Raw genomic sequence first — 14,733 nt, 5'->3', positions numbered from 1 at the left:
GAAGCCGGGATTGTATTTGATGGCGCTATATAAAACAATAAATAATAATAATTGTATTTAGCACTTTTGGATTTGGATTTAAGCCATGGTCAGGTGTGTCGAGTGAGCCTTTACTTGAGTTGACCAGGGTGTTTTTTTTATATATTTTGGTTAATATTTGACAATTTTACCCCCGAGGACTCACATATTGGCAAATTGACGACGTAATGGATATCTGACTTGAAAAAAAATATTCTGGAGGAGACAAAACAAAACCTGTATAAATCTGCATAAATATGGTTTTAAAAAAACTATAAAAAGTTGTTCCATTTTGACCCTCCTGATTTATTTATTGGACCTTATTCGGTCTTTAGGAGTGATAAGAGCAATGCTGAAACTCTTGGTTGCATATATATATAATGATATGTATAAAATAATTATGATGTGATGGTTAATTTTATCAGACATTTTGGTGTCAAAAAAGGGGCAACATACATTTATACATGAGATTCGTCACTTTTATCAGTTTGATTATGTGCTTTTTCCTTAACAGAACCTCATTTTTTTCTGTCCTATTCCCAAAAAGCTTTGCGTGAATTTAAATTAACCTGAATCTACCCTACCAGCTACACCAAGTTAACAAGTATCTGTCACTCTTGTTAGAAAATACAAACTCCAAAAAAAATACACAAGTTGCGCTACATATAATAATACATATATATTATTGATATAAGTGAATGCCAAATATATATTTATAAAAAGTACTTAATTTCCAAAGATGGGATATACCGGTAAATATTCAGATATGTCTTAACATCAAAAAGAAACAAATATACATAACGTAATGTTGCTACAAAAGATAAAGCTTAACCCCTTTGTGACACAGATCGTTCCATTTTGTCCTTGGAAATAAACCCTAGGTGACCAAAGACGTAATAGTACATCCTGTGGTTTTTGCACCAGTGGGCTCTTTTCCCTGCCGGTACTTGGGAGATCAGGGTGCCATTAGACAGCCTGAGGTCACCCCTGTCAGCAGGAGCTAGCATCGCTAACTTCTTGATCACTGATACGATGTAATGGCGCTCGGTGCGAGTGCCTATTACATCAGAATAGTGAAGAATTCCCAAACTTCCCTTTAGGCCCTTTCTGCCAGCTGTGTCAGTCCTGTCAGATCTCTGTCAGGATGTCAGTTCGGAAACAGTGTTTCTCCCTCTTTAAAAAATATTTCAATGCATTTAAGATGAATTAATAATTCATTAATAAATGAATAAACACTCCATTGATATCACCATGACATCATACGGGGTACCATCAGTCCCAAATTCCAAACATTTTTACAAATTTCAATAATATAAACTAAAACAATTACAAGAAAAAATAAATTTAAAATTTTACAAATGTGTGCCCAAACACATCGTGCCCCTCCCACTAGAAATATACATTAAAAAAAACTTTCTTGCCCACAGTCCAAAGTTCACAAATAAGAAAAAAATAGTGCAGAATGTAAGCGAGCATTTTACTTCCTTATAAAATTAAAGAAAATGAATGTGGGGAATTATTGAACATAAACCAGGTTTTTTTTTATTAGTAGGACCTAATTTGTGGAAGTAAAATTGCATAAGTTTTAATTAGAAAAATGTGGTAATAATAGAAAACCCTATCTGTCCTAAACATGGAAAAGAGGAAACATGATCGAACAAAGAAATGTTCAATGAACAATCATTGGCAAAAAATGCTCTGGTCCCTTTGGGGGATAAACACCCGTGTCACAAAGGGGTTAAAGTAAGCTGAGAGCCAGACCAATACAATAATCTGATTTATACAAGAGCAATCACAATGTTTGTTTCTCCATCCCTGTTTTTTCTCCTTTACCGCTTTACAAACACTATATGTCTGCTGTTCCTGATGTAAATATTTCTCAGCCTGCCTTGAAATGTTCTTTTGGCGATTAGATTCTCCGTCCATATCATGAGTTAGGCAGTTAATGTTTTTGTATTTGTTTAGAACACTATGGTTAAACCTATATCACGTTCAATCTCATTTACAAGTTGTGAAGAGCCTCCATGTATTGTAATCATTCTTTATAAGAGTTCTGCTTTGATCGCTTAAGACGTTCTACCTTCCCCTAGGATGCTGAAGACGCGTTCATCGCTGAGTTGGCTGCCATGGCTAGAATCCGACTCACAGATGGCAATAATGTCATGAATAAATCTGCACATTCAGGTTGGTAGCAAATCTGTATAAAGGTTACTAACGAATCTTTGCAAACAGCAAAGCAGTGCAGTATATTCACCGAGAAAAGAGAGAGGCCATTACAAATATATACGGCCATTTTATGGTGAAATGCTGACTCTGGAACGATCGGCTGGAACATTCTGTCGCCTTCTAATGTTCTAATCGGCCAGAAGAAGATTCCTGCCCTAATATACGAAATACTACATTCATTTATTTTATTCATCTATAGCTTGTGCTTGCTGTTTGTTAATTGGTGCAATTGTATCCGGAGATATTCATTAAAAGGCGTCAAACCTCACATGATATGATATTGCCATTTCATTTAATATTTGTTTCTCTTGAACAGAATCAAGCAAAATGTTGTCCACAAAGAAGTTGAGTTAAGGATTCGAATCGCTGAATAATAACTTGTGATGAAAACGTGTCAAAGTGGTAGAGAATCTTTATGTCGAGTACATCTCGCCAATCTTCTCATAGTCACACCGGAGAATCTACCCAACGTTGTCTTGTGCTCTTCAATTCTGCGTTTTTCAACCAGGACGGGGTAGACTTGCTCTGGAGATGGGACTCGTAAGGCTGTATTTTGCCATCAGTAAAACCTTTTGGGCACTTGGCAGGTATTAATGTCAACCTGCGTTCTCCTCCTGAAATCCGAGGGACTGTCCTTGAGACTTGGCATGTACTTACCACCGCCTGCTTTGTTTCATTGTGCATGTTATACTGTTTTCATGTCTATACATTCAAAAGGAAATCATAAAATTATTTATTAACTATATTTAAGTACCGTGTCCAAAGTCCTGCGTGCTTTTGCCCAATGTGTTCCTATAGAATAACTTTTTTATATAATGCACATATTTTTATATTATATGTCTGTATTTTTGGCACGTTGAGGGGATCAGCTGCATCCCAGCTTCCCTAATATGACAACAGAGCTGTCATTTCTCTGGCAACCAATATGGCCGCAGGAATTCCTCAAGATTATAAGCACAGATGTGGATTTGTACCACCGAGTCGAAGGCCCAAAGGGTGAAGTTGGAGTTGTGCAATAATTTGGATTTCTACATATCATATGGATTGTTGCTGATTTTTTTTATAACACTGCAGGGGATCATGTACTTTATATGTAAGCTATTATATTTATTCAATCTCAGTCATTTATTTGTGGAGAAATAATATCTACAGCTGTCATCTGAAAGTCCCATTAGACATAAGCACTTGATAACCAGGAATATCATCCGGCCATGGTGAAAATTAGGCGAATGTGTGGTGGGAGAATGGACCGTCATGGGAAATAGAGGAGGGTCTTACTTTTATCCACAACCCCTTCCAGTTATGCCCCACCATTTAAAAGCAATATATTTCTGTTTGTCCCCGTCCTTCAAGGCATACGGGGCATTAGAATCCAATTCCGTCCATTTTGTTGGTGGCAATAACCTTGAACACACAAGTTTAATGTAAAGGCTCTCAATTTATAGAGTCATGTCATTTATTTAAATGTGAATATTATACCATAACAGGTTCCACAATATTAACTGTCTTTTTATCTGATTTTTTTTTTCTAGAACCCTACTGTTTATGGAATAATTTGTGTAACATAACGGTACTGGAATAAATAATTATTTTTATTATTATAACTGCGTTTGTGTAATCAATGTGTCGTTACAGAGTCTGTAGGATGCTTCATAATTCTGTAAAATATGATATGCTTACAGTTTGGGGCGATCCTGAAAGTAATTTGCTTCGTATATCCTCCTGTAATTAGCGTTACTTGTCTAGCTGCCTTACACCCTATGGCTCGTTTCCACAGGCTGGTTTTGTCCTTGATGCTAAGAAAGACTTCCGCAGCAAATACTACATTTTCATAACATTTTCAGTAATTATATAGCTAAAAAAAATCAAACAGACGTTTAATTAAAGAAAACATAACTCCAATATGTAACTTCAGTCATGCATTTCACTTGACATACCACGGGAATGATCTGCTCTAATCTGCATAAAGGGTTGTCCCGTGACTTGGGTGGGGTACGAAATGGCATTTTGTTGATCTGTACATCTGCCACGATTTTGAGCTGGGGCAAATTTTTCAAGACGAGGCTGGAACAATCTTAAAAAGCTATTGCAAGCTCACCACATTGTTATGCACTACTTGGTTTAAATAATTTGGAATGTATGGCTGGCAACAAGTCCTAACTTCTCACCTAGAAGGCCATTTGTTGTTGGATTGATAAGAAATCATTTTGTTCTTTGGACTAAAATGAGGTTCTCCATCCAACAGATTACATTGTGAACTAGTACTTCTGTCAAGAGCTGCCTTTCAGCGCGTACGACACATTCTGGTGAGGCACCAGAAACTACGACTAGAAAACATATACATAATTTATGCCCTGGCAGAAAGAAATAACAAACATTATGATAAAAAAAAATGCACGAGTAGCATTTCCACCTGAATTGTGATAAAACAAAATATTCTCTTAGAAACACATATCTCCCCAGGAGAATCGAATAAGATATCAAAGTTAACAAGGTCTTAGGACTTCAGTATTTCCTGGAAATAAGAAGATCAGAAGAAAGTGGAGCGGTGCTGTATTTACCTTTGGCTCTGTCCTAGACCCAACCAGTAGCAGCTTCACCGGCCGCCTCCTTTGTGAGCCCGTGCTTGCTGCGGAGCACCGAGATATGACATCTTATGCCACTTTTTAATGACACGGGTAGCCGGGTAGAAATGAAAAATGGAGGCTGGGCCCCCATGATAGTCCTCCATGGTGCTAGTGGGGTGGCCCACACAAAAGCTACACTACAGGGAGGCTTATGCTAACATAAAAAAGTTGACATTAATATACAACATTAATCGATTTGTTTCTCCAGTGAGAGAAATATTGAAATCGTCAAGTCTCTATTTCACATATTTTTCACAAGTCAATGTCACCAGACAAATCCATGTCACCTTAAAACATCTAGGACTGGGAAGCTTCACATAGGACTCAGAGGAGTCCAAGCACCTGGGACAAACACAGTGCCCCAAAACACATTCAGCTCCAGGTCTACATTGCCGTCAGATTCCGTGGAGCTATTACAATAGGGGAGGGTGAAAACTAACAGAAGCATTAAAACTGATACTATACAAAACTGACAGTGGCCAAATACTGGTAGGGGAGAAGGTCCGTTCTTCGAAGCTTACTGTCTATTTGGTCCAACACTTTAACCAAAAGCCACAAAGGGAGCACAGAAATGACTTGGGGTATCTACCCTACCTAAAAGCCCCTTTACTCAACGCAGCTCAGTGGATAGATGCAGATCTGTCCATCTTTGTGCATTTATGTATCTATCTGTTATGAACGAGCCAAGCAGCTGTCCATCCAGACATAGCGGCTTCATCAATATACAAACAAGCAGAACCAGAACCATTCTCCGAAAATCCAAGGAATGCTACACAAATCTGCCAAGACCAAGTCACCAAGAAAGGTTAGCTCAGCAGGAAAAAAAAAGGCTAAATTAATCTTTTTTACTGTAATATTACTTAGCAAGATATTAGGTTTTACAAACTGTTATATTTTTCTTTAAGGTGAATATTCATCATGCCCGCCATGCAGTGAAGAAGCAGAAAATTGTACCTTTTGCAAGCAAAGTTTCATAATGCAAAAAGAAAACTCTTTTGTCTGGATGTGACTATTATTTTTCTTTTTAGAACTTGGGCTCAAAATATAGTATATTATACTGGATATTTATGGCCCGTGGCCTAGATAAAGCTTTGATAAATGAGACAAATTATAAGTAGTAAGGCCACGTCATTATATATTATTATTATTTGTGCAGTCACTACATGGTGCTGCTTATAGAATTGTCCTTATTATAGAAAAAAATCATAATGGTTAATAATAGTGTAAAAATGTCACTGGAGAAAGAAAACTAAAGCAAATTAGTTGTTGCAAAATTCAAAACTAGGTCACGCTGTTACATTCACGGCGCGGTCTGACACAGAAAAAGAACACGTTTTATTTCACTGGGGGCAAAAAAAGCTGTTGATTTGTAATCATTCTCTAAGGATTCTGTGTCCGATCGCAGTTTTACAGTCTCCTTGTTGTCTGATGAAGTTAACCTATTTATTTTCTGCTCATCTTAAGTATTTCTGTTAAAGAGTAAATTATCACCCAGATGCACCACAATCATGTTTATTCAGGGTTGGATCCACTATTTCTAGCCTAGTGGTGGCTTCCTCTTCACTCTTAGAGAACTGCATCCCCCCATTGTAGGGCACTTACCTCTGGGAACGGACATCCCCCCCTTCTGCCCGCCAAGTACGCGGGCGCCTCATGAATATTTATTAGGCGGAAAGTGTCCTTGGCTCAGCAGACTCCCAGAAACCCAGAGAGTAATCTGGTTAGTGTAACACACATGCACTCTCACATCATGCACTTACACACACTCACGCTGACACCAAACCCATACGGACTGCTGCACGTTGTGTGACCCCAACAAGTTACCTGGGAAGCTGGGTGCCGTAGCGCCGAAAGGTTGTTGTGAGGCATGGTCGTAAATGGACAGATCCTTACCTAGGAGGAGCTACTGTTAAGTCCTTCATGTTCATAGCATGTTGTGTCAGAATTATTATTATCTCACTTTACCCCAGAGCTGTGAAAACAAACATGGCCGTAGCACTCTTATCAATTCAGCGTTTCATACGCCATTATCAAGTTAAGTGACCCTGTTTTTCATGAACTTTCAAATGGATACAATTTATCTTTTTGTTGCATCTTTTTTGCGGAGACCTGCTGTTACGTATTTTTGAAGATTGAATGTTATTTTGGAAAGGCATTACCAGGCACCTTCTGATACTATCTGCACACTGATCCCGGGGCACGTGCCAAAATACTTCTTTTGTGAACCTTCCAGAAACGGCACAAAGATATAATAAGCAACATTTGTGTTTTCTACGTCCTCTAAGAACATCTCCCCTAAAGAACTGAAGACAATTATTTTTTGGAACTCCCCTGTTTTCTCTTGTTTTATCTGCCTAAAAAGGATGTTAATGGCTCCTTCCAAATTCCTTTCTTCTTCCAGTGGATGTTACCAAATGAGTCTTTTTGGCGTTTTATTTCACATGTGATTGGGATATAGGGTATCCATTGCCTGTTGACAACAGTAGTGGTTATAGCAATTTGGGCCTTTTCTATTTTTGATCCAACTAATGTAGGATCAATGTACAGAAGTGTGAAATCTATAAACACAGTAAGTGGAAACATGTTTGGATGAAAGGGTGATTAATATAGATACAATATATTCAGGTCCAGCTACTGTATGTCCGTAGCCATTTCAAGCTCCTTAGAAGTAGATCTTAACACAAACACCCTGTGATTCGACAGACGCCATTAATTCTGTATCATCAACAGCATCTGATAATTAATTAAGGTATTTCCATATGTTTTTATAGTGATTTACATGAAATTCACTCTTGTGTAATTGGAAATAAAGCCCTTGAACAAGTAACATTTAGAGATGTGTGTTGTCTAGCAGACCTGGAAAGTTTGCTGATGATCCAACCTGATTTTTAAATATAAATTTTACATATATGGATTCATTACAGTCTTTTTTTATTTGTAATTGTGGAATTTTTGTTAAATCATATTTTTTATTGGTTGTTACTACCTTCAACGATGTGGAAAATACCAATGTATTTCGCCATTAAATTGAATGTTATGGGCGCTATAATGATGACCAGTTATTGCTATACGTAGAGGGGGTCAGAGACTGATTTCTAGAGATTTGTTGAGTTTTTGAACAATAATGATTTTAATCTTAAATTCACTATCGAATTTCAATACAGTAGTATTTTCTTTTTGGATGTCACCCTAATGGGGCAAATATTATTACTGGTTATGATGTAGAAAAGATTACAGGAAACCCACAAGCTGGCAATACCACGAGCTGTCACCCCTGACATTAATTTAGAGGAGTCCCTGTCTGGGAATTCGCAGAATTACACAGGAACCGTTCTTCACTTAAATCGTATGAAGAAGAAGCCAGATCCTTAAAGGATCGGCTACGGGCTAGGAGCTTTTCACAAAGGGACATCAATAGGGGTTAAAAAATAGCTAGAAATAAAATGAATCCAAGATTCCTGGAGTGCGTCTAATAAACTATGGTTTGTACTGAATATAGTGAGGAATATGATAATATTCTTCCGATTGTTAGAAAACATTCCTCTATTTTGCATTTGGACCTACAATATGATGAAATCTAGAAATCTCATTTACGGTGTAGCGACAGAAGGACTAGGTCGCTGGGTTCTCTTTCATTATTCTTTCAAGACAAAACAAAGAAAACAAGCTACCGGACGCACAGATGTAAATGCTGTCCTCACGTTACGCAGAGAAAGACCTTTTATCGCTACAGTGACTAATGGCTGTTTTCTTTTATTATGACGCTTCTTCTGTAATATATTTGATCACATGTTTGAAGTGTTCCAGCCAGTTTGTGGGACGGAGCATCGGCTACGGCTACACAAACCCCTTAATGATATAACCGGTGATTCATCTGTACTCGTAGAAACATTTCTCCGATTATAATTAGCCTCAGTTATCTTTTTTTATTTCAAGGTATTGAAATCATACAGATTTCTCCACCTGGCAGGGACAAACGTAGGACCCTTAATAAAAAGAAAACTTATTGGATATTAAAATTACAAACACGTCTTTCCAGAGGTGTCAATTCGGGGTGGGATTTAATTCATATTTATAGACAATAAGTGGTTCACTGACGTTCCATCTCATATACATGATGAAGATTTTGTTGATATTTTATTGGGTCATTTTAAATTATCTACGTTATCTAATATTGATACATTTACTGTTTATTGTTATGCTTATTTTCTGCAAGAGTTTTTTTTCACCTATTCTTTTTTCTTCATCTTTTTTTCCATCTTATTCTTCCCTACATATTCACCAGAAAGGGCGTCTATTTTTGGAACTATTTACATATTTCATTGATAATTAGCGGGTGAGTTTTTTCTCATGTCACATGTGCCGTGAATGTTAGGTCATTGCCATAACATATAAAGAAATTTAAAAATCTGGCATTGTATATATATATGAATAAGCTCTAAATTTAGTGTGAAATACGTTAGGTATTTACTCTCATGTCTCCTTCTTGAGAGCTGTACCCCGCTATTATTTGCTATGCTGTGGATTATAACTTTGAAAAAAGAAACGTTTTTATAGATCCAGGAGTTTGAATCTTTAATTATGGACTCCTGCTGGGACCCCCAACTTCTTGTTCTTGGAGTTGTAGATTTATAAATCACACTGGATATTGATTAGAGTGATGGATTCCTACAATTACCGGTACATTTATCCTGGATAATAATATGAATATCTTGATAAGTGTTGTGGTTCCACTTGGAGCCACCAGGTGGCGCACTAACTCCTTGAAAGTAAGGACTCACCTGTGTATCCATGCCTTGTTGCCATAGCAATTTATTAGATGTAGATCACATGATCTGCTCATTCCACTAAGCAGCTGCCTAGCAGTCTATTTAAACACCCAGAGCCAGTCCTGCCTTGTTTTTGTAAGGTCTCTAGTCTGTGTACATTTACCCGTCTATCCTTTTGGCTCCTGCTGTGACCTGGCTTGTATCTTGATTATTCTGACCTCTGGTTTGCTGATCCTGGCATTGTTTCTACCGCTGACCTGTTCTCTCCTACTTCTGCCCTCTGGGACATTTTTGGTTTATAAATGTAAATTCTTAGAGTAGCAAATTCTTAAAAAAGTAGCACGATTAGGATGAAGCAGTTGCGGTGGGAGCCAAGAAGATCTTATCGAGTAGCCCGGGGAATTCCCCAATTCCTGACTGCAGAATGTTTGCTGTGTAGTAGAACTAATCTGTCTAATCTAGTCGGATAAAATGTTAAGAATGGAAAAACAAAATATTTAATGCAAAATGCCTTTCTCTGCTACTTTTCAAGGACAATTTAGCAGTATAATAGGGCATTTAAAAAAAAAAAAATATTTATAGTACCATAAAATCTTGGGCTTTGCACCATGCACCACCGCCAATGCCAGTCCACAGGAGGACAGGAGAACTTAGATTTGCTCCAGCAGCAGCATAGATGTCCTTGCCACCCCAGTAGACCAGTGGATACTGCAATACTGGCCCCCTGACACTTGTTGGTGATCCCCCTGCAACCTCAATATATTGGATTCTGGACTTCTATAACACTTTGTTGGCGCAGACATAGGCATTTTTAACCCTTTCTTCTTTTACGAGAATGTACCCCAGACCACTTAGTCGATTGCATGCCTGTGAACTTCCCAGGGTAGACTGTTCAGAGCTCTCTCCTCTTCAATAGGAGTGACCTTGTGTAGGGTTAAGACTTGCTTTCCATAGGGAAATGGCTAGCTGTGTCTGTGTGGGGGGCTGCATCTCCCCAAAAAGCCTTAATGGGGTAGGAGTGGGTATGGCAAGAAGCCTCTCCAATGCGCAGAGGAATTGCAAACTGACCTGGAGACTCTGGGTTAAGCCCAGAGAGTTCCCAGGTGTGATCATTTGACATTGAAATAAATAAATTAATCATGAAAAACTGCTAAATAAGACGTTCTTCAAAACCAACATGATGGTATTTTTTAAAGGGAGATAAGGAAAACCAAACTGAATTTACACTCCTTGATTACCTGCTCCCACCGTCACATGCCCAAAAGACAACAAACTTACCGGTGGGTTATGAGTAAAAATAGATGGTTTATGGGATGACAGAAGGCTAATATTACAACTGTATAATCCAGACCTAGAAGCTACGGTGGTGCTAAGGTTAATGTGTCACCTGTACCCATGCAGAGCTTCTTTCATCCTACTGATAAACATTAATTCATGGAGTAGAAAGTGACAGGTGACGTGTATGGGTTGCCAGCTGTCCCGGTTTTTGTACGACAATCTCTATTCATCTGTGATAAGGACAATGTAGATGTCCTGATTTCAAGCTTTCCTGACCCAAAACTGCTAGGACAGCAGCTGGCATCTGCAAGCGAGAGTATGTGTGAGAGTTTAAGTTAGCAGATTCAAGAAGGTGAGGCAGAAGGGTAATTATCAGCCCTAGAGAAAACCTTATGTCTACATAAAATGTCAAAATTATATTATATTTGAATATCACTTATCACAAGTATTTTGCTGCTGGTTAAAAGTGGGCTTCCAGTCCTGCCTCCATAACTACTAGACTTGTGCACATGGAAAATCAATTTGGACAAACTTTTTGTTATTTTGTTTTTGGTTCATTTGTTTTCGGCATCGAAATTAGTTTCCTGCCCTTTTGGTTCGTAGAAAATTCAGAGGGCTTTTTTATTCTGAAACGAAATTTGTTGTCACTCATTCACTCTCCACCAACTGCTTCCATCTCCTTGTTTCCTTTTTTACAGCTCAGCTTATTGTCATGCGCAAGACTAATGACTACTGCTGCCGGCGTATAATGGTGGTTTCAGTGGATTAATTTATTATTTGCGTTCTGTTCAATTTATATTTTAAATGTTGTTCTTTATATTTATCCAAGGAATTTCTTTGAGGGGAGAATTTTACTGAATTATATTGAGAACTTAGAATTGACTCCTAGGTAATTTGAGAGATGTTATACTAGGGTTTTGCGTTTCCCATAATAAATGATGTGAAGATAACTTAAAAAATGTAAATGATTTTGAAACAGATTTCTTCACAATGTTCTTTGACATCTCTTCTGCCGTTATCACTAAATGCCCCGAGGCTTCGAAATATCGTGCTAATTGAGGAGGGGGTGAGGTATGAAACTATTTTAGCACAGCACACCCTCAAAAAGAAGGACACTTAATACATACACCAAAACCACAAAAATTGATGAATATTATAAGAATACTTAAATTCCCTTACTACCACTTGTGCTGGGGAATGATTCCATTTATCTACCACCCTCTCAGTAAAGTAAAACATCCTCACGTCTAAGCCTTGGACCATTTAGCTTTTGACGTAAAATAATCTTCCTACATGTAATTTGTGTGTGTAGATATTCTTCTACAAGTTATTTTTACTGCTATTATATTACCAATACAATAATGCAGCTTGAAATGATTGCATTAAAAATGTCAACAAATTTACACATGATTTACCTTATTAAAAAAAAATTGTTCCCTTTATGAAGTGTTAGGGTGACCTCCAGTGGTCTCTTTTGGCATTGCCAAAGTTAATTTCTCTTGCTGAAAGGGAATGTATTAGTAACTTATTTCTAAAGCATACTTTTAACTGAAAAATGTTGGTTAAAATCAAAAGGGTCAGGGGCTTAGGTGGTCTTATAGCCCCTAAATTTGATAAGATTTCTTGGCTGACATTTAGACATTAAGAAGAAAAAAGAAACAATAATGTATAATTCAGCAAGAGTCAAATGCTCCAAAATAATCTACAAGTCAGGAATACTTTGGGCTCGACTAAATGACCTATCTAAAACATAATTTGTTTTGATTCAATTGTTGATCGGCTCCTTAGCTCTTTTAAATCAGGCGTCCGTTGCCATACAATATATGGCGGACATTGATGTCTACACCTGTTTAAAGTCATGACATGCCAGGCACGTAAATTTTTCGCCAACGGGATGTTTTTCCGTGACATGCCTGGCATGTCAATTGTTGTGAAGGAGTTAAAAAAATAAAATAATTTATTATCTCAGAGTAACCCAAGCCAGTTTGCCCCTGAAGCAAAGCTTTTTTCGCCAATTTGTATAAATCCTCCCAAAATTGGGAATGAAACAAAGCAAATAGCTCTGAATTTTCATTCAACTTGTGTTGGGTCTTTCACTCTCACTCACCCACTCTCTCATTTACACTCTCATTCATTCTCTTACGCTCTCTTGGAATGCCACCCTTGCTTCTCTGACAACCAATTCCCTGTCCCTGTCTCCGTGCCGCACAGCTCCGCTTCTTGTGTTGCAACTTTTTGTTCTTCCATCTTCTATCTTCTGCGGTCTTCCACTGCTCCAAAAAATCTTCTTTCTTCCTCCGCTTCTCCATGGAGAACTGGGCAGGGACATGACCTCCCAGTGAACTTTCGCAAAATGGTGGAGCTTCCGGGCACAACCTCTCCCCCTCTTCCTTCAACCTTCTAAGCTGTCACTGTCTCCGACTCCCATCAATCTGTAACTGTTGCTACTGACAAGTTAAAATGGCGTCAGCACATTTATATATCTAATGCTTGTCCCTCCCCTTGTAAATGCTGATTGGCCACAAAGTTTGTAATAATGTGAATGCACGAGTCTAATGTATGTATTTTATTTGGTGCCGGTATATTTATATTTCCGGGAAGGGGCTAGGGGTAGATGTGTGAAAGGTCACCTATCCCCTGCAGCTGATGGTTCTCACTGTCCCATGTGGGACCTCTGTCTGCTGAGAAGGACTCCATTTGCGTGCTGTTTTTACCACGTGTTCCTCTTGTACCGGGGCTCTGCTCACTTATGTCTGCTTGTAGTAAGACTCAAGGATTTCTTGAGGGAGTTGTTGGGAAACGAGCTTGGTGACCCAATTTTTATTTACCTCGTATAAAATTTATTGTATGTGTCAGAGCTGGGCAGGGATGTTCTGGAATGGTTTTAGGGCTTTAAGTTAGACTTCCTTGTTTTCCACGTAGGAACAACACTTTTGACTAACTAGTATTAGAGGAATGTAGAAACACTCCTAAGGGATATGCACCTCCCTTATTTTCAGGTTCATTTAATGTTGATTATATCTAAATAATAACCTCTGCTTGTGTAATATTCAGTTATATTAGGTATATTGTTAGAATATAGACTAGTAAAACAATTATGTGCAGAACCCCGGCTGGCAGGACAGGCGGTGTATGAATGAAATGAAGATTCTTTGTAATGAGTCGCAGAATGTATTAGCCAAATGGGTCTAATACCGGCCCTCATGGAAACTTTGACTTGGCATTATTGAAAAATAAACTTAATTGAGTCACCAACATTCATGAAGGCATCAATTGTGAGTCATATATGAGCACAGCAGAGCAGCCAGCTCCAGACTGTATGACCTTGGGAATTTGCCCCTCCACCCTGAGACTGGGGCAAAAGGAGTCTTCTCTGCTCTTCTGTAATGATCATACCTGGGAATGCTACGGGAAGTGCTGCTTCTCCGGGTCACCACTGGGAAACAATGGGTCGCGGAAGCAGCGTTGCTGCATGCGCCACTTCCACATCAACAATACAGTGTGTCCCACAACGTCAGCAGGACCTCCTACCGGCAAAGGGGGGCTCCAGGTTGCTGGAGCCAAAAAGTTCTCAGGTATGGTAATGATCAGCATACATTGTACACGGCACTCGCTCTATTGCCACAGAGTAGTTAGGGGGTGAATGAGACTATGAAGCTGCAACAGATTCACTGGCTCCGTTCTGCTAAGAAGGATACCTCATGTGGAATTATGTGTCTATCACTGTCTGTCTACAGGGAAGATACTCAAATCAGGGCTCACTTTGGGCCCAGTCCTGAGCTCTGCCATCTCACCTCCAGCTTACAGGAATGAAT

At 38.6% G+C, this 14,733-nt stretch overlaps 1 protein-coding gene across 1 annotated transcript in view; it reads left to right on the top strand.

The window, feature by feature from the left end:
* EVC (EvC ciliary complex subunit 1) overlaps window positions 1-2,606 on the top strand; it is a 42,082-nt gene extending 39,476 nt beyond the window's left edge. Inside the window, exons 19-20 of the mRNA XM_053458267.1 lie at window positions 2,109-2,202; window positions 2,561-2,606. Coding sequence (XP_053314242.1) covers window positions 2,109-2,202; window positions 2,561-2,598 — 132 coding nt within the window. The 3' untranslated portion in view covers window positions 2,599-2,606. The remainder of the gene's footprint in view (window positions 1-2,108; window positions 2,203-2,560) is intronic.
* The last annotated feature ends 12,127 nt before the right edge of the window (window positions 2,607-14,733 follow it).

The sequence above is a fragment of the Spea bombifrons genome, chromosome 1 (assembly GCF_027358695.1).
Source record: "Spea bombifrons isolate aSpeBom1 chromosome 1, aSpeBom1.2.pri, whole genome shotgun sequence".
Classification (NCBI taxonomy): Eukaryota; Metazoa; Chordata; class Amphibia; order Anura; family Pelobatidae; genus Spea; species Spea bombifrons.
The sequence above is the reverse complement of the archived record's forward strand: the minus strand, read 5'-3'. Positions and strand labels throughout refer to the sequence as shown.